This window comes from Onychostoma macrolepis, chromosome 08 (assembly GCF_012432095.1).
Source record: "Onychostoma macrolepis isolate SWU-2019 chromosome 08, ASM1243209v1, whole genome shotgun sequence".
Taxonomy (NCBI): Eukaryota; Metazoa; Chordata; class Actinopteri; order Cypriniformes; family Cyprinidae; genus Onychostoma; species Onychostoma macrolepis.
The window spans coordinates 17,659,901-17,678,968 of record NC_081162.1 but is presented as its reverse complement, the minus strand read 5'-3'; the positions used below and the strand labels follow the sequence as shown (position 1 = coordinate 17,678,968).

Sequence of the window (19,068 nt, the reverse complement as noted above, 5' to 3'; positions counted from 1 at the left end):
AGTAATCACTAGGATTAATCATGTCAAGTAATTATATGTCCACCCTGCCTGCCATAGAGCGTGAAAGATACATCCATAAACTTAATTTGGGCAATTTAAAAACTCATTATCCCAGCGTCAAATTGGTGTAACAACCCCACCCAGTGGCCAGAGGTGTCTTGCCGGACATTTACTCATACCTAATCTAATCACCAGGTAAACCAGTGAATGATTTTACTTCATTTGAAAGTAAACATCTTTAAATGTATATATTATGTCCTTATATTTAGAGTACTGAGTGCACTTTTCTGTCCAGCCATACAACTAGCCTGGCTTCGCTTTCGATAGCATCATCCGTAATACATAATATTTCCATAACAGCAAGATATGGATGATGGTGGCAGGTAGCCTGGGCTAAATTTGGGTTTTTACAAACATTATTGGTGCACCCAACCACACAACAACTCTTTGGCATATTGTAAGGTTAGTCCACTTCCTCCATCCGATGCTGTATGGCGGTTTGTTTTCCCCCAAAAGTGGGCGTGAACCTGTTCAGAGACATTCTATGACGTTGCGCCGGTTGTGAGTATATTAACAGTTCTAAATTTGACCATTATTCTTAGTTAAGTGTAAATTGTTGTAATATGCTTTTGACTCGCAAATGTAATGCTCAGTTAACTGAAATAAACCAGGCTTGATGGCGTATGCAGCCTACAAATGCGACCTCCGGAGGATGCAGCCTTCCGTTTGAGAAACGGCCATAATATACGGTCTTTAGGGGCGTGATATTCAAACGACGATTGTTTTCTTCCGCCACATTTATCAACGTGCGATCTTTCGTACGATGAGATTGGCGGCATACGAATGTTTCATAAATCACATGTGAGCTCTGTCGTAAATTGATTTGTGCTCTCGGATCTGCGCTCGTTTCTATGTTGGATTGATAAATGAGGCCCATTGTGTTTAAAACTACCCTTACAAAAATTAACCATGGTTTTACAACAGTAAAAGTCTAATAACCATGCTTTTTGGCGTATTGATTACCATTTGTATAAGCACTGTTTTACTACAAATATGCATGGTTAAACTATAGCAAAACCACAGTTTAACTATAGTAGCTTAAGCATGAATTTTTGGTTTAATTTCTGGTAAAAACGGTTAATTTTCGTAAGGGTGTTACCGCGCACCACCAAAATACACTGACTTTCGGGCGACAGAAAATTATTGACAGAAATTCCTCTCGAAAAAAGTTTTTTTAATTGAACGAGATCAAATAATAAGTGCTGAAACTGCCTATTTTAAATAGAGAACTTGAATTCTTTCATTTATTTTGACAACGCGCCGCGAGCCAGGTTTCCACGGCGGGAGATTGACGTCTGTTCACCCAGACAGAACGGACTGCACGCTGTGGGTTGAAGGCGGTGCTTGCAAGTTCCTTGACGTTACCATGACACTTGTACACAACCTATGTAGACAGCAAGTAACATGCCTATGAGCAGCCGGGTTGTACACAGTTCAGACAGATGAAAACTCATACTGGTGAGTTGTCAAGAAAATCATCGCAATCTATAAATATGCTGGTACCTATTATATTTCTTGCACTTAAGGTTATAAAAAAGACACGAATATGGCGACATGACTGCCAATTTAACAGAAAGCGTCAGTGTCCTTACATTCAGCGCTATATATAGCCTATTATTTACCAGATTACAATTTGTATTTTGTCAGCAGGTTGAAATGAGGGGTTTCCTCAAAACTTTAAACTGGGTATTTAAACTCCAGCCTAAAAGCACCACTGTAGGAAGACACAAAGACTCTGACCTCTGTCTACAGGTATTAAGCCTTATTCCTTCCCAGTGTGTCCACTCATTATGTACTCAGTTATTGATTCAACTTTTAGTTATTCATCATGATGAGATGATGATCTTATACTGAGTAGCCTATGCCATATGGACTCCTACTAGACATGTCACTAGAGATGACATTCACACAAGTGTTTCACACATTCATTGTGTTTCTCATCTCATCTGCTCAGAATAGTGGGGTGGATGAATGTCACGCTACTATTGACTGGTGTGAAGCAGACGGCTGCTATGTTATCTGTGACTTAAACTCTGCCCACGGGACCTACGTCAATGACTGCCGGATACACAATGCCACTGTGCGTCTCTCTCCGGGAGACCAGCTTCACTTTGGCTACGGAGGATCAACCTATGAGCTCTGCATTGACAGCGAGAAATCAGTAAAATGTGTTGCAACAGATAAATGATATTGTGTCTATTCGTTGATATTTTTTCAGTAGCATTTTTTTATTGACTTAAGTTCAAAGACACAGAAAATATGGTAATTAATTATCATAAATGAGACCTGCAATGCACAGATTCAAATTGATATGAAATTATATGATATTATCCTCTGTAGACCATTTCAGATGATCAATCTAACCTTTATATAAAATATACAAAAGGTTTTGTCTCACTCCCAAACAGTTTCCTCTTCTGGCTGCCCAGTCTCCCATTCCCCAGGCCTGGGTACGAGCTCGGACCCCTTCTGTTTCACCCCATCCTCCCACCAGACCTCGCCCCATGAGTGCCGGATCTAAACGGGGGCCAAATGCACCTGATCGCAAAACCCAATCTTACAGACCTGGTAAAGACTTTTTCAGCACACAATTTTTTTTTTAGTCAGTCAAAATTGAATATTACCTCATTATTACCTTTTTTTATTATCCCAGTAGAAAGAAAATGGGCAAAATAAACCATGAAAAAAATGCAGGTTTTGAAAAGTTTATTAGATTTATTAGAGAAATCCCAAACAAGGTTATCTTTAACAAAAACTTTTCAAATAATTTCGTTAACAGAAGTAAAACTGAAATAAAACAAAACATACAAAAACATACTGTAAACAAAAATGAGAAATGTTGTCTTGTAACTGAAAAAATGTTAGGATGAAACACTAAGGTGATTAACTGACAATAAATACAAACTAAAACGGAAATAAAACTTTTATATTAAAAAATACATTAAATGAAATGAAAAGTAAATAAAAAATGTAAATATAAAAATAAAAGCTCATTATATCAAGGTTATTTTCGTAAACGAAAACTGAAACTAAGACTAAAACTATTGGTCAAAAAACATAAACTGAAATAAAATTTAAATTTCTAAATAAATGAAAAACTAAAACTAAATGAAACTAACAACAGTAACTGAAAAACTAACGAAAATAAAATAATAATTAGCAAAAATAAATAATCGTGTTCGTTATTTAATAAGCTCTCATTCTGTGCCAGAAAATCGGACCTGTGGTGGTTTAGGGAAATAGCTGACGCTTCATGCACGTGAGCTGCGTCCTAAGCGGCTATTTCACAGAGAATGCGTTTTCGCATTTAAAAAACAAGACGCGGGCTATGAAATAGGAAATAACTATAAAATATGAAATGGGAAATAATAATAATGCACACTTTACAGCGCACGAACGTTTAAAAGCGTGCTTGACGTGAGAGAACAACATGAGTACAACATGTGAGTTAACAGACACAGAATTAAAAGTTTTGGATGAGCTGACTTTAGTGAATAGTCATTTTGTCACGCTTTGCGATTACTATGGTAACGTCCGCCTCTAGTCCATGACACGAGCACCGCCTCGACTGTATAAAACGCATCCGAAATGAGAGAAAGCGATAGCCGCGCTGTGTTTCTGTGTAAAAGGGGCTTTAGAACTGGGATTGATTGCGTTCCTCATCTGAAGCGCGTGCGCGCTGGTGCGGCTCGTCAAAGTAAAGTGCAAACATCATTTAAATCACCATATCGCATTCATTTTTGAGTAGTATGAGGTTTCAAAGCATTTTAGATTGTTTCTTCTTATTGTGTACGTTCATAGAGGGAGACGGGACACACAGTAGTGTGCACCGGTGGCTCATATATGTGCAAAAAATGCATTGAAAACACAAATGGACAAAAATAAAGTTTACAGAGTTTCAATGACGATTGCAAAGAACAAGCCTGCTTCCCAATGTGCACACTGTCCATGCTAAATTCTATGTGATATTAGTCATTTTTAACATTATTTAGGGCAGATAGGGTGGATAGTATGCACATTGGGACGCAGGGCATGTTTCCTCAAATCCAGCACTGGAGGGCCATTGATCTGCAGAATTTAGCTCCAACCCTGATAAATACTCAACTGCCTGATGATGTCTAGTAACTCTGAAAACCTTGATTAGCTTGTTGTTTGTAAACTATTGGCATATTAAACAAGATTACATCTTTAATATGGAATATGAACATGAATATGAATTAATAAATTGTATACATATAAGTTGCATATTTTAGTTTTTTGTTGAATTGAAAATAATTATTTTATTTTCATTATTAAGAGGTTTGTACGAGTTAACTGTAAACTGCAAACATTCAACTTTGCTAAAATTAAATGTGTTGGTTTGGTCTACACTGGAAAAGTGTTCCATTAACTCTGTTAAACTATAATTACTAAAACTAAAATATATAAAAACTAAATAGAAATGCGTTCACAAAATAAAAACTAAACTAAAACTAACAAAACCATTAATGAAACTAACTAAAACTAAACTGAAATTATAGGAAATTTGAAAACGATATCAAAATAAAAACTAATTTAAAAATTCAAAACTATAATATCCTTGCATTATATTCAAATAAAAGCTCAAAATATTAAGAAAAGCTATAATAGTTCAATATATTGCTAATTCTAAAATAACACTGTACCAAACTGATGGGAAAGTGAATAATATATAATAATATAATATAATTGATTTTAAATTATTTTTGTGAATTTTTATTTTTTGCAGGAAGCTGGAGTGGTAACACAGGGAGAGCATGTTATCTTAGAAATAAGACTCAACCTAACAATTCTCAAAGCATTCACGTCTTGCCAGTGGAGGAGGTGAGTTCAACATCCTGTTAAAAACACCCTAGTCTCCCTTTGCTGGACCATTCATGCTATTGTTATGCCATCTTGTAGAGCTAAAAGGTTTAAACAATACACTAACAACTGTGTTCTTTCTCAGGAGGAGAGGTTGCATCGGCTAGGAGATGGACACCTTCGTGTGTCTGTGTGCTTTGAGGATGAGTCCCAAAGGAAGGATGACGCGATCGTGGCCCTGAAGGAGGAAGTGTCAGCTCTCAGGCTCCAGCTGTCTCAGAAGAAGCAGGGTGATCCAGATGTCACACATAGACTTCGCTGCCTGGAGAATGACATCAAAGAGAAGAAAGATCAGATACAACAGCTAAAGGAGCAGGTGTGGTATTACAGTCTCCTTTGTTACTTTACATTTTACATTATTTACAGTTTGGTGACTGTGATGGGTAAGGAAACAGCCTCAGGAGCTGAAGACTGTAGCTTCAAGTCCTACCTGGGTCATCTTGAAGGGGTGTATGAAGAGACCTTCTGCAACCTTGTGCTAGCAGCAGATTTATTGTCATGCACAAATACTAAAGTTGCAGGTCTGATTTCATGATACAACCCAAATAAAGTGCACTTTTTCTTGCAATTTTTTTTTGTTGTATTTTTACAACATAGTTCATATTGCAGCACAGTATAAATTTACATATGGTAAATCTGTGATGAAGAAACAATGTGTTGTCTCCATCTCAGAAAAGAAACAAAATTTCATTTACATACTGCAATGGCTCAGGTAGGACTTGGACTCACAATCTAGAGTGCTACAGGCTGAAGTCTTAGGGGCCGTTTATGCAAAATGTGTAACGGGGAAAAAATGCAAGGTATAGAGACATATTTTTAAAAAGTTGATGGAAAAGTAGCACAGTGATTAAAGTTTCATTATTTATTTTGATGATGTTTCTTCTCTCTTGGAAATTCTTTGGAAATCTTTCACATGCTAATGAATTAATACCATAACTACTTTGTCTCTTTAATGGATGTAGATGCTGGAACTTCAGAGATGTTCTGGAGAGATGCTCGGACAGGCTGTGACAGAGAGAGATCAGAAGATCAGCAATCTTTTAGAACAGATGGATAAATTAAGGAATGAAAAGAATTCATCTGCAGGTATGAGGATGATAATATCTATCTATCTATCTATAGAGAGAGAGAGAGAGAGAGAGAGAGATGTTATTCACATTACTGTAATTTAGAAAAATGATAAATTATATTGATAATTTACTTTGAGATATAATATGATATTATTATGTATACGTTTGTATAAAAGTACAATTTTAAGCATATAGGCCTATAGTATTATTTTTATACTTCCTTTAATATACAGTTCAAACGTTTGGAGTGTGTAAGATTTTTTATTAAAAAAAAGAATGCTACACAGCAAGAATGCATTATATTAATCAAAATTAATCAAAATGTATAATATAATATAATATAATTTATTATATTAACTTATTAATTTAGCTTTATATTCATCAAATAATTCTAAAAAAAAAAAAACACCACATTTTTGCGGGGAAAAAATCAACAGTTTCTTGCACACCAAATCAGCATATTAGAAAGATTTCTGAAGGATCATGTGGCACTGAAGACTGGAGTAATGGCTGTTGAAAATTCAGCTTTATCATCCAGGATTTAAAATAGTTATTTTAAATTGAAATAACATTTCTCAATATTACTGTTTTACTGTATTTATGATCAAATAAATGTAGCCTTGGTGAGTTCTTTCAAAAATAGTAAAAAAAAAACTTACCTGCTCCAAACTTTTGATAATTTGTGTAATATTGAGATGAATTATTATATTGTTGTAGTGGGATTATCAATAGCATATTGCATACTGGCACCATCCTTTTAGATCTGAGCAGTTAGTTATTTCGTGTTTTATTTTATTTTTTTCTTTATTTAGCGTTGGTTGGCAGTTTGAAGAAAGATGTGTCTGCTCGAGAGAAACAAGCTCTTAAACTAGCTGCTGAGGTGGACAAGCTCAGACAAGATGTCAGACACAAAGATGCCAAGCTCACAAGCATGGTGGACAAGGTTCCAGCATCCCTCTCTTTCTACAGCTGTTGAGCTCTGTAATGTTTTAATGATGCGGTTTTAAAATGTTTTATCAATAAAAGATAACTATTCCTTTTGTTTGGTGTTGTTTAAAAAGCTGAAGGACACCCAGAAGCATCAGAATGAGCTACTTGCCAGACAGAGTGAAGTAGAATCGCTCAAGAAAGTGAGTATGTTTTGTCCTGATCTCCACATGATTTAATAAACATACGGCCTCTTAGACACCACGACCCAGGTGGGACTTGAACCCACAATCCCCAGCTCCGGAGGCTGATGCCTTATCCATTAGGCCACTGGGCCAGGCAAATGCAGCTTATGAAATCTGGTGTCATGTGTCTGTTCTTCATGTGCGATGTGTGCTGTAGGAACAGGCTTCTCTGCTGACAGAGACAGACAGACTGAAGCAGCTTCATCAGCAGACGCAGCAGAAAGAACAGAGAGTTCAAGAAGAACTCAAACACACCCAGTCAAGGGTGAGTGAGCACAAGACAGCAACAACAGTCTGGTAAGATGACTACTCTGGTATCTATTACGCTAACGTATCTGAAATTTCTTCAAAGTTTGACAGTTTTCGTGACCGGATTGTCAAGACTGTGCATGTTTCTGACAAAGAATCAGACCAAAAGGTAAGAAAATATTTCAAGCCAATCAGAGGCCAAGTTTACATCCAGGGATTGTTTTGCAAAAAAGGTGTCAATGTGTTTACAGTATAGGTGATGGAAATGATAATTCTCAATACATTGTTACAAGTGTCAACAAAATCTTTTTCATTTAAATTTAGACAAATTATATGTTGCGGAAAACTAGTTTGGAAGCACGTTTTAAGCACCACTAAACGCAGACTGAGCCTTGTTTCTCCAAAGATTTTTTTCTCCTTTACTGTCACCTGAAGATCTTTAATATTAATGGCACTGACACTATCAGATGAGAACAAAATTTGAACATAATTGAGCTAGATAATGACACTAGCTTTACAAAATCAAAACTGTTACTGAACTGAATTAAATCAGCATTAAACCGACTTGAGCTGAATAATGACACTGTTATCTTCTGTAGAGCTGCTTTACAGCTTCATTTAAATTCATTTCTTGATTGAAGAATTTTACAGCATTAGCTGTTATTTTCCTGTTTGATTAATGTTGCTGCTTTGAAATAATTAGTTTTATTAATGTGAAGCTGCTTTGAACATCTGTGTTGTATAAAGTGTTACATAAATGAATGTGACTTAACTTGAACTCGACAATTAGATATAGTCAGGTGGACCACATTTATGATATCTTTGTGGTGCTTTTCTTTTGTCATTTTATAGCTTGCCAGCTTCAGTCCATATTCTGTCATTATATTGAAAAGAGTTGCCAGGATATTCAAAAATTCACTGGTTTGGACAGACGTGCTGGTGAGAAAACTGCCAAAATGTAATTGTTGGATGTACTTTTTTATATTTGTTTTTATTTTGCAGGTGTTGGACTGTTTAACTGAGGTAATGGAACAGATGGAGATGTACAAAACAAAAGTGCATAACTTTGAAATGAAACTCAAAACGGAAGCTCACACACAGAGGGAAATGTTGGATGAGACCCAGACATTTAGAGCCAGACTGCAAGAATGTCAGGTATTAGTAGGTGGAATCATTGATTATGCCATGTAATGTCGTCGTATGTTTGTGTTTCAGCATTGCACAGCATGTTGCACAGCTATACAATATCTGTTTCCATTTGTATATAGAGACGAGTACAAGATGCATGCATTGCAGACAAAGTTCTGATGGAAATATCTGGGCTGCAGGACATGAAATTGAGTCCTGCACTCAGCTGGATTCAGGAGCATTCACTTTCTATACTGAACCTCCTGTACAGAGTACTGCAGAATGCTGCTCAGAGCTTACAGACAGCAGGGGTTGATGTGTCATTGAAGACTGGAGGTAAGAAATAGAAAGTTTAGAGAGATTTAGGAGAACTGGGTTTGACAAGAAATAGAAGTGATACTGCTTTCAGTAGTACAGGATTACAAATTAAGTTGAAATGTTATTAAATTTCAGCGCATTTTACAGAAAAGTAGTCTGAATTATTGTTATTATTTGTTTTGTCTAGGATTATCAGGTGCCTTACAGATTTTGTGCCAAGACCACATGGATGTCCAATCTGAGCTAAGAAAACTAAAGGTATTGCAGCAAAGTATTTCAATATCAGTTGAAGAATCAGAAAGTGATTCTAAAGAAACATGTCTTTCTTTCCTGCACTGAAGTCAGAGAGGGAGAAGGTTCAGGAGACAGTGATTCAGAGCAGAGATCTTCACAGCAGGCTGGAGTTCATGCAAAAGCAGTTTGAGTTGGAGAAACTTCAGGTGCTGTTGTCTTTCTAAAAAACACCAAGTCAAATTAAACTCATTTCATTTAGTCTCTGAGGAATAGACCTCTTGAGGGATGGTCTCAATTAGATTGTCATTTAGCTTTTTCAGTTTTTATAATTATAGATATAACTCATTCTAGTTCTGATGGAAATTTGTATATTAATGAAAGTATTTCAGAGAACTGATTCCAAGCTGATGGACTAGATTCATTTCATGAATTGAGCTCACTATAAAATTTTGTTTCACTAAAGTTTCTCCTGACCTTTGACCTGTTATTGATTCAGGCAGCAGAGGGACAGAGAGAGATGAAAAACACACTAACGCGACAGCTGGAAGAGGTCATGGCTGATCTACAGTCAGTGAGACAAACTGAGGCGAGTTAAAACTAAGAATTGAATTTATCTTCTTAAATGAAATACAGTTGACCTCAACTCACAACACATGCTCCATATCTATATTCGATCTGGTTTCTAAGGTCCTAGTTGCCAAGTATTTACCCATATGTGTTAGTTCCCAGCACATAACCATATTGTTTATTTGCTTCTACCCTTTTGACACATTAGAAAGTCCATTTCTGCCACATATGAAAAAAATGGTTTGGTGAATCATAATGATGACAAAATAAGTTGACTAAGACATAGTCATAATTATGACATAAAAGTCACATTTTATATAATAAATATGACTTTTAAAGACAGTTATCTCATTTTTGTGACTTTTATATCATAATTATGACGTTTGTGTAAATTAAAATTTTTATCTCATAATTTTTACTTTTTTCCCAGTTTCCAGCACATGGCCATATTGGTTATATCTGATATTATGAGATAAAAGTCAAATTATGGCATAAAAAGTCTTAATTATGAGATAAGTCATAACAAAATTTGTCTTTTTTGTGTTCTAATTATATATATTTTTTCATAAATATATAGTAACTAATAGTAACTAATGATTTCTTTTTATGTCACAATTTTGACATTTTATCTCATAATTATGATTTACCAAAGCATGATGTGTTTTTTCTTATGTGGTGGAAATGGGCTTCCATAGGATACAGAACCACACAATGTAAGTCGTTCAATTCCATGACTGTCACTTTATTACCTTCCAAGAGTGCCTTGCGCAGGGAGATTGAGACACGCAAGACTGAGTGGCAAACCAAGATGGAAGAAGCCAAGATACGAGAGGCAGAGCTGAAAGAAACACTGCGTGAATTACATCTCAAAGAGGACGAGAGGAGCGAGAAGATGAAGCAGTGTGAAGAAAGAGAGGCCAAGGCCCTTCAGAGAGGAGCTGAAGAGGAGAGAAAGAAACACAGGGTTGAGGTAGAGGAGTACAGGGAGCAGGTGCGACAACATGCATACACCATTGTTGCCATGGAGACACGAATAAACAAAGCTCAGCAGAGTGAGGAAAGATGGAAAGAGATGGAGGAGGAGAGAGACTCATTGAAGAAGCAACTCAAAGGTGAGCACAGCCTCTCATAAACGTCCAAAAATAACTAAATTTAAATAAATAAATTTAAAACAAAGAAACATTATGATTTAAAACGAAGAAGTATTAGCTTATACAAGAAATATAAGAAATTAGCTTATATAGAAACCAGTTTTACTTTTTTTTTTATACTGCAGTTTCATATGTTACCTGTTGAGGGCAGCTTCTCAACAGCCTTAGGTTCCTAATTAAAACTAATTTGTGCAACAGATAGTATGTGTCCTACATGTGTTCTATGTTCATTATCATGTTTATCCTTGTTGTACTTGTTGTACTTGTCCCACAGAGGCACTTGTTAGGCTGGAGGGCTTTGAAAGCAACAGCACATCCTACACATCAGAAAAACAACAGGAACCGGATGAAACCTTAACATCCCTCCGGTATAATAAAGCTCTCATGAATACCATCACTGCATTACCCATCATTCAAAATCTATGTTATATATTTTTATGGTAAATATTTCACCCATTTAGCCAGTGGGCCTGCTTCGGAAACCAGTTGCAACAGCTCTTGGCATATATAAGATTGTAGCTTAGCGATTTATATATTGCATAAGTTACTGTGTAAACCGATTCCCTTACTCTGTCATTACATTCACTGTGAGAAGTATAATATCCATACACTGTGCTCTTGTTAATGAATAATGCATGAGCTTCATTATTTATTCATGCATTATTTATGAACCTCTTGCTTAATAACTAATTACACAGTCCATGTCTCTCTCTTTAAGTCATCTCATAGATCAGGCACTGTTAAATTGTAGATGCAAATATGTCTCTTTTTCTACTTCCTTTCATTTTTACTATACAATTACTGTCAAAATGCTAAAATCTAAATTATAATGATAACCACAGACAATGTATACATGCTTTTTTAAATTATTCATTTAGTGATATTTTTAATTAAAAATTGTCCAGAGTGTTCATGAATGTCATTACTTTCATTAAACAATCTATACCATACTCAAAATCCGAATCTACTGTATTCAGAATAAGAATGTTTTAATTGGTCCTGCAGGGCATCTCTAGTCTCATCCCAACAGGAAGTGGCCAGTCAGAGTGGGATCATCAATGCTCTAAGTCGTGACTTGGCCCAGGTTCATGCTCGGCTCTCTGATATGACAGGTGCTGCACAATTAACACAATACGAGATCAATATGTTGTAGTTTTTGTGTTTCTGAGTGTGTGCCTCTCTGTGTAGGAGAACTTAGTGAACAGCAGAAGTTAGAGTTGGAAAGTCATAAAGCTTTGGTGGTAGACCAGAAGATTCAACTGAGCATGCTCACACAGAAGCTAACCATGATGTCACAACTAGTGCAACAGAAAGATGAAGAGACAAAGAAATTGGGAGAAAAACTGAGGTATGACACAGTGCAATGGGCTCACAAAAAAACTGACATAAATTAATGCATGAAATTATTTTTGTTAGACAAACTGAAGAGGATTTGAAAAGTAAAGCAGCAGTATACAGAGAGATGGAGAACACAAGCCTTGTTCCACTTCAAATCTCAAGAAACACTAAAGTGAGTTTGCCACCAAACCGGACAGTCATTTATCTAAATGATTTATCACTTTTGACATGTAGAGGATGGATACACTTTTTTTGTTTTTTGAATGATAACAGGATATTGAAACATATTCGCTGATTGAGTCCCATTGAGGCACAAAATGTGCCTGATATTAGCTTTTTTGAAATTTCTATTGATCAAAGAATCCTGAAAATAATATTTACCAGCACAACTTTTTTCATCATGAATCATAAGAAACATGAGCACCAAAATCAGCATATCTGAATGATTTCTGAAGGATCATGTGACTGAAGACTGGAGTAATGATGCTGAAAACTGAGCTTTGCCATCACAGGAATAAATTACAGTTTAGAATATACAGTATTAAAATAGAAAACAGTCATTCTAAATAGTAATAATATTCCACAATATTGCTGTTTTTGCTTAAAAAAATGTAGCCTTTGTAAGTAGCTTCTCTCAAAAACAAACAAAAAAAGTCTTAAGTCATACCGACCCCCAATTTTTTGAACAGTAGTGTACATTCATAAGAAAAAATGGACAGCAAAGAAAGCAAGGAGTCACACAAACACACACACTCAAAAATTACAAGCGGACACTTTGCTAACTGTTATATGAATGTTGTTTTCTCAGGATGTGGCACTCATGACAGCTCCTAATGATGTCATCAATCAGGGGTCAAAACACAAAGGTCATCGCCGCGACGAAGCAATTCTTCAACAGCAGGAAGGTTTGCGTGACATGCGAGAGCGAATCAGAGCTCTTGAACAGAAGTGGCCTAGCAGTGAGTCTTATAATCCCTTATAACTAATGATCAAACCTTTGAATCTGGCGATCCTCATGTGATCAAATTCAGGCCAACATTAACCTACATTATCACTTTTCTTTTGTACTGTTTACAGAGCGTCTGTCCCAGCAGGGGGAGCCAGAGAAACAGGGTCAGATGAAGACTCAGAGACTTCAGAGATCTGCAGCTCGGAGAGAATCCGTCAGTTCTGTGGTATTCGCTTTACACATTCAGATTTACATACTGAATAAGAATATCTTATTGCAAAATTAGAATAAACGTATCGGTTAACACTTATGACAGCAGAGGAAAAAATATTCTTTATATCTTTCGTGAAACCATAAAGAAAAGCACTGAAGAGCAAGAACAAGAACATTATCAAATGTTTCATAAACTTATAAATATATAAATGGTCTCAGACTTTTGTACTGTGAAGTGTGTTATTCATGTGCTTATTCGATTCACACAGAGTGGTTTTGCGTTCCCTGAAGCTCTGACCGAGGCAGCACGAGAGCGTACAGCCAGACTGGACATGTCTGATGCTCTGGAGCTCAGCGAAAGAACAGTAAGTGCAGTACGCACTCAAAATAAATTGAGTGAAACATGCATCTGTGGCCCTGAGATTGTGCTCTATTTTGAGTCTGTTTTAGTGAATCATTAATGAATCATTATTTTTGGTCTTTGGTTTAGTACCTGAAGCTAGCGCGAGTGCTGCATGAGGCTCTGGAGCTCAGCGATGGTGAGCTGTCAGGCTGTGCTAGTTTAAAACACCTACCTCCTGACGAGAGACAGCACATAGTCTCTATGAGACAAACAGACCTGGAGTTTGTGAGAACCCGCCTTGATCTACAGAACAGACAAAGCCAACAACAAGAACTACTGCTGCAGGAGAACCAGAGAGAGATACACAAACTCAGGTGCAAACAACAAAAAAAAAAGCACACACTCATGACAAATAATTCCATTCCTCTTTCTCAATGTTTCATAATTTTATATTAAGATATTAAGAAAAGACACTATAAACTGCATCTCTTCCTATTTAGAGTGTTTCATGTCAAAAAAGTATGCATATTATATTTAATATACATTTGTATATACATTTTTATAGTTGTATTATGTTAAATTAACAATAATATAACATAAAATGATGCATAATATTATTTTATATTATAATGTTAATAAGATACTAAGAAAAATACTACCTCTCTTTCTCAGTATTCAGTGGATTTTCAATACATTTTTAGTGTTTGCTGTTAAAAACAATGCATGTTAATATATTATATTATATTTATTGTACATGTTCAATACAATTTTAGAGTTTTAACAGTATAATAATATAGCATACAATTATTATTTTATATTATAATATTTTTATTGTTACATGTTCAAAAAAATAACAAATAATGCATATTATATTATATTGTATTGCATTGCATTATATGATATGATATGATATTTTATTGATGATGACAACTATCTAACAACTATCTTTAAGAGAGAGCCAGGTGCTGGGGTTCCAGATGCAGGCCGAGTTTGAGAGTGTGAAGGCAGAACTGGAGACTCAGAGACAAGAGACAGAACAGCTTCAGCAGGCTCTACAGGATAGCATCAACCAGCTGCAGAGAAACCAGCAGGAACGCAGTGTTACCAACAGAAATAATAGGGTATCACACATACAAGCTCACGTAGAAAGTGAGAAAGTCTGACTGACACCAACTTTGTGATAGAGAGAAAAAATAAAACATGAACAAACTTTCCATGAACAAACTTGCATGTGGCTTGCAATTCTGACTTGCAGACAAACAATTCTGACTTGTCCCTTAGTTGGTAAAAACAAAAAATCGGGCAAAATACATCGCCAGTTACGAAAGTCTATAGAACCATGATGCTTTTACTCACAAATTAACTGATTTCTTTGGCTATTTAAAGACATGATAAGTCAGCATTTTTAACATTTCAGACATACTGTCTCCTGTCTCTCTATAGAGAGCTACCTTCATAGGGATCGTAATTCACCCAGTGCCGTCTATAATAAACACTTTCTCTACAGAGCCTTAGTACGGAGAGAACGGACAGAAAGAGTGGAAGAGTGGGCCATCATAACTGTATACCAAATGAAAGCTATGAAAAGGTACGTGGCAGTGGCAACAGTGGTTTGGTTTTGAATCAGTGCCCCGATGCAAGAGTGTGTGTGTTTGATCTTCAGAACATATGTAAGGTCTAAATCCATGCTGTCTGCCACAGGCTGCCTGGGGTTTTACAGAGAAACTCCACACTGTGCAATTAATAGATTTTTCAGCAGCACCACCAAATTTGTTCTTTTCTGAGCTCGTAATCTCACTGCTATAAATGGAGCATGAATCTGTTCCTGTTCGTTTGATGTTAGACCTATTAAAAAACAGCACAGACAAAATACAAGAATGCATCTTTTTAATACTTTCGTCTGCCACAATAATGTTATGAATTTGAATTATCTTCATTCAGGGCCTTTTCTTAGCAAATATTCATTAAATAAATTGATATGTCATGCATAATTAATTTGATTGAAATGAGCCCTATTGACAGCCCTATTTTTTACTGTGTGTGTGTTTGTAGACCCCAGCAGTGAAGAAACGGACCTCACAGATGAGACTGAAAAGGAGAGAGAGTGATCTGGATAATCTAAAGAAAGAAATGGGGCAGAAACAGCAGATCTGTTCAATGGTCTCTGATTTGGCCAATCCTCTGCAAGCTCCCGAGAGCTCCCAACACCCTCTGCTCACTGAGGCCCACTGACATGAACACAACTAAAGAGCGTGTTGAATTATGTTAAAATAATAATAATAATAAATGTTATAATATTTCTTAATTCTTGTCATTTCATTATATATATATCATATAAATATCTCTCTCTCATTCTCTCTCTCTTTCTATATATATATAAAGAACCTATATATATGAAAATAACCTATTCATTGCCATTTAAGTAAAAGTTCTGAACCTACACATAGGAGCCTGATAAAATGCTAATTTTAGAAGAATTTTCAAACGGCACTCACAGGCTTTTGCATCTGAACTCTTCATATATATATATATATATATATATATATATATATATATAAATAATCTTTCTGCAGGTTATATTTCGTTAGAAGTGACTGTAACTGTTTTTATGAGTGAGTCATTTGAATTATTCATTTGACCGATTCATTCACAAACATGAATTCATTCATGAACGAAATAAGTAACCGCTGCCTTTATGAGTGAGCCACCGAATCATTTCCTCAACCGATTCGTTCAAAAATGCAGATTAATCCCTGACTAAAACATGCCTGTGTTTATGAGCGAGTCATTAAATCATTCTGGTTCAAAAATGCTAATTCATTCAGGAAGTAAACACATTTACTGTGTGGTGAAAGAGACAAGTAAGGATTGCTGTTGCTTTGACACTTTTCGTTGACAGAGGAAAAACAGACAAGTGTCTAAAATATAATTTACTCAATATTAACTTATTGTTTATTGAGCTGTTGTATAAATACAAACACATACAGTATCTCACAGAAGAGAGTACACCCCTCACATTTTTGTAAATATTTTATTATATCTTTTCATGTGACAACACTGAAGAAATGACACTTTGCTACAACGTAAAGTAGTGAGTGTACAGCTTGTATAACAGTGTAAATTTGCTGTCCCCTCAAAATAACTCAACACACAGCCATTAATGTCTAAACCGCTGGCCACAAAAGTAAGTACACCCTAAGTGAAAATGTCCAAATTGGGCCCAATTAGCCATTTTCTCTCCCCGGTGTCATGTGAGTCGTTAGTGTTACAAGGACTCAGGTGTGAATGGGGAGCAGGTGTGTTAAATTTGGTGTTATCGCTCTCACTCTCTCATAGTTCAAGTTCAACATGGCACCTCATGGCAAAGAACTCTCTGAGGATCTGTAAAAAATAATTGTTGCTCTACATAAAGATGGCGTAGGCTATAAGAAGATTGCCAAGACCCCGAGACTGAGCTGCAGCACAGTGGCCAAGACCATACAGCGTTTTAACAGGACAGGTTCCACTCAGAATAGGCCTCGCCATGGTCGACCAAAAAAGTTGAGTGCACGTGGGGGGGGGTCAGCCTGTCAGTGCTCAGACCATATGCCGCACACTGCATCAAATTGGTCTGCATGGCTGTCGTCCCAGAAGGAAGCCTCTTCTAAAGATGATGCACAAGAAAGCCCGCAAACAGTTTGCTGAAGACAAGCAGACTAAGGACATGGATTACTGGAACCATGTCCTGTGGTCTGATGAGACCAAGATAAACTTATTTGGTTCAGATGGTGTCGCGCGTGTGTGGCGGCAGCCAGGTGAGGAGTACAAAGACAAGTGTGTCTTGCCTACAGTCAAGCATGGTGGTGGGAGTGTCATGGTCTGGGGCTGCATGAGTGCTGCTGGCACTGGGGAGCTACAGTTCATTGAGGGAACCATGAATGCCAACATGCACTGTGACATACTGAAGCAGAGCATGATCCCTCTCCCTTCTATTCCAAAATGATAACGACCCCAAACACACCTCCAAGACGACCACTGCCTTGCTAAAGAAGCTGAGGGTAAAGGTGATGGACTGGCCAAGCATGTCTCCAGACCTAAACCCTATTGAGCATCTGTGGGGCATCCTCAAACGGAAGATGGTGGAACGCAAGGTCTCTAACATCCACCAGCTCCGTGATGTCAACATGGAGGAGTGGAAGAGGACTCCGGTGGCAACCTGTGAAGCTCTGGTGAACTCCATGCCCAAGAGGGTTAAGGCAGTGCTGGAAAATAATGGTAGCCACACTAAATAATGACACTTTGGGCCCAATTTGGACATTTTCACTTAGGGGTGTACTCACTTTTGTGGCCAGCAGTTTAGACATTAATGGCTGTGTGTTGAGTTATTTTGAGGGGACAGCAGATTTACACTGCTACAATTGTAAAGTAGTGAGTGTGCAGCTTGTATAACAAAGTGTCATTTCTTCAGTGTTGTCACATGAAAAGATATAATAAAATATTTACAAAAATGTGAGGGGTGTACTCACTTCTGTGAGATACTGTAGCTTATGCACAGCCATACAAACCAAGCAGTATGTCCTCAGCTAGTCTGCACCCACTTCCAGATTCCAGTGTAACAAACCTGAGTTTCATTAAAGATACATTTAATTAATATTTATATCACTCAACATTGGCAACTATATGGTGGTTTGCAATTATATCAATATGTCACCACCAGTAAATCACTACATTTCTCATTTTAAAGACACAATATCTGAGGTATTATTCCTGTTCCGTTATATGAAAGAGTGCAAAAATCTGGTGTTTAACAACAAACATGCCTTCGGATTCTACATTAATCCATTGTGTGGGATCATTTCCCAACTGTTCTCCACACATAGTCTCTTTTCTAAGGAAGAATTACCTTAGTGCTTTTTGTTCCTCACATCTGTTCCTCATTTACAGAGCCATCTGACAACAGGGTAGAGATTCAGAAAAAACGGTGATGTATTACGTTAATTAAATACACTCAGTGCTGTGTAGACAGGCATCAAGGCTAAGTCTCTCCTCATCGTTTTGTCTGAATTACTGTCACACAACTCTGTTTGCTTGTTGTGGGAAGAGGAGAATAGAACAACATAATGGACAGTTTTCAATAAAGGAAGGCTCCTGGAAGTGATCATTAAATTTCATTATACAAGCAGATAGGATCACATGAATCCATCTGAAGTACCCAATTTACATTATCTATATTTGTTGACTTTTTTTCTTTGAACGTAGAATCAGATTATCAGCAAAATACCAGTGGCCCCACGTAATATTTGAAATGATCCTCATCTTCCTCATTTGTGTTGATCACTATATGAAGTGGGTGGATGAATTCCAGCTGGCATCTGCTCCATTCAGACTGGCATCAATCCAGCCCATTAGAAGATCA

At 36.7% G+C, this 19,068-nt stretch overlaps 1 protein-coding gene and 1 non-coding gene across 7 annotated transcripts; one reads left to right on the top strand and one right to left on the bottom strand.

The window, feature by feature from the left end:
- The first annotated feature begins 545 nt into the window (after positions 1 to 545).
- Positions 546 to 15,922, top strand: fhad1 (forkhead-associated (FHA) phosphopeptide binding domain 1). Of its 6 annotated transcripts, XM_058785097.1 has the most exons (29): positions 546 to 561; positions 1,332 to 1,518; positions 1,708 to 1,812; positions 2,015 to 2,221; positions 2,469 to 2,628; positions 4,808 to 4,902; positions 5,027 to 5,257; positions 5,904 to 6,027; positions 6,824 to 6,954; positions 7,073 to 7,141; positions 7,341 to 7,448; positions 7,536 to 7,601; positions 8,435 to 8,587; positions 8,701 to 8,896; positions 9,066 to 9,136; positions 9,220 to 9,318; positions 9,609 to 9,698; positions 10,437 to 10,791; positions 11,105 to 11,198; positions 11,836 to 11,942; positions 12,019 to 12,178; positions 12,247 to 12,340; positions 12,977 to 13,127; positions 13,246 to 13,343; positions 13,600 to 13,695; positions 13,821 to 14,047; positions 14,626 to 14,794; positions 15,181 to 15,261; positions 15,726 to 15,922. In XM_058785097.1, exons 3-29 carry the CDS (start codon positions 1,717 to 1,719, stop codon positions 15,903 to 15,905), a joined length of 3,708 nt encoding a protein of 1,235 aa, XP_058641080.1. In that variant the 5' UTR covers positions 546 to 561; positions 1,332 to 1,518; positions 1,708 to 1,716; the 3' UTR covers positions 15,906 to 15,922. The 6 variants fall into 6 exon arrangements, with proteins under 6 accessions (XP_058641080.1, XP_058641082.1, XP_058641081.1 ...); XM_058785099.1 differs by lacking the exon at positions 546 to 561 and having other exon boundaries at positions 913 to 1,518; positions 13,246 to 13,331; XM_058785098.1 differs by lacking the exon at positions 546 to 561 and having other exon boundaries at positions 914 to 1,518; positions 1,711 to 1,812.
- On the bottom strand, positions 7,203 to 7,275 carry trnar-ccg (transfer RNA arginine (anticodon CCG)). The gene has a single exon. It is a non-coding gene; the product is annotated as a tRNA-Arg (tRNA).
- Positions 15,923 to 19,068: the final 3,146 nt, after the last annotated feature.

Excerpts from the sequence above, each read along its gene's own strand:
- fhad1 (XM_058785097.1), top strand. The coding sequence starts at position 1,717 with ATGAGGGGTTTCCTCAAAACTTTAAACTGGGTATTTAAACTCCAGCCT. Across the intron at positions 9,137-9,219 it reads CTGAGCTAAGAAAACTAAAG|TCAGAGAGGGAGAAGGTTCA; the intron begins GTATTGCAGCAA and ends CCTGCACTGAAG. Across the intron at positions 11,199-11,835 it reads GAAACCTTAACATCCCTCCG|GGCATCTCTAGTCTCATCCC; the intron begins GTATAATAAAGC and ends TTGGTCCTGCAG.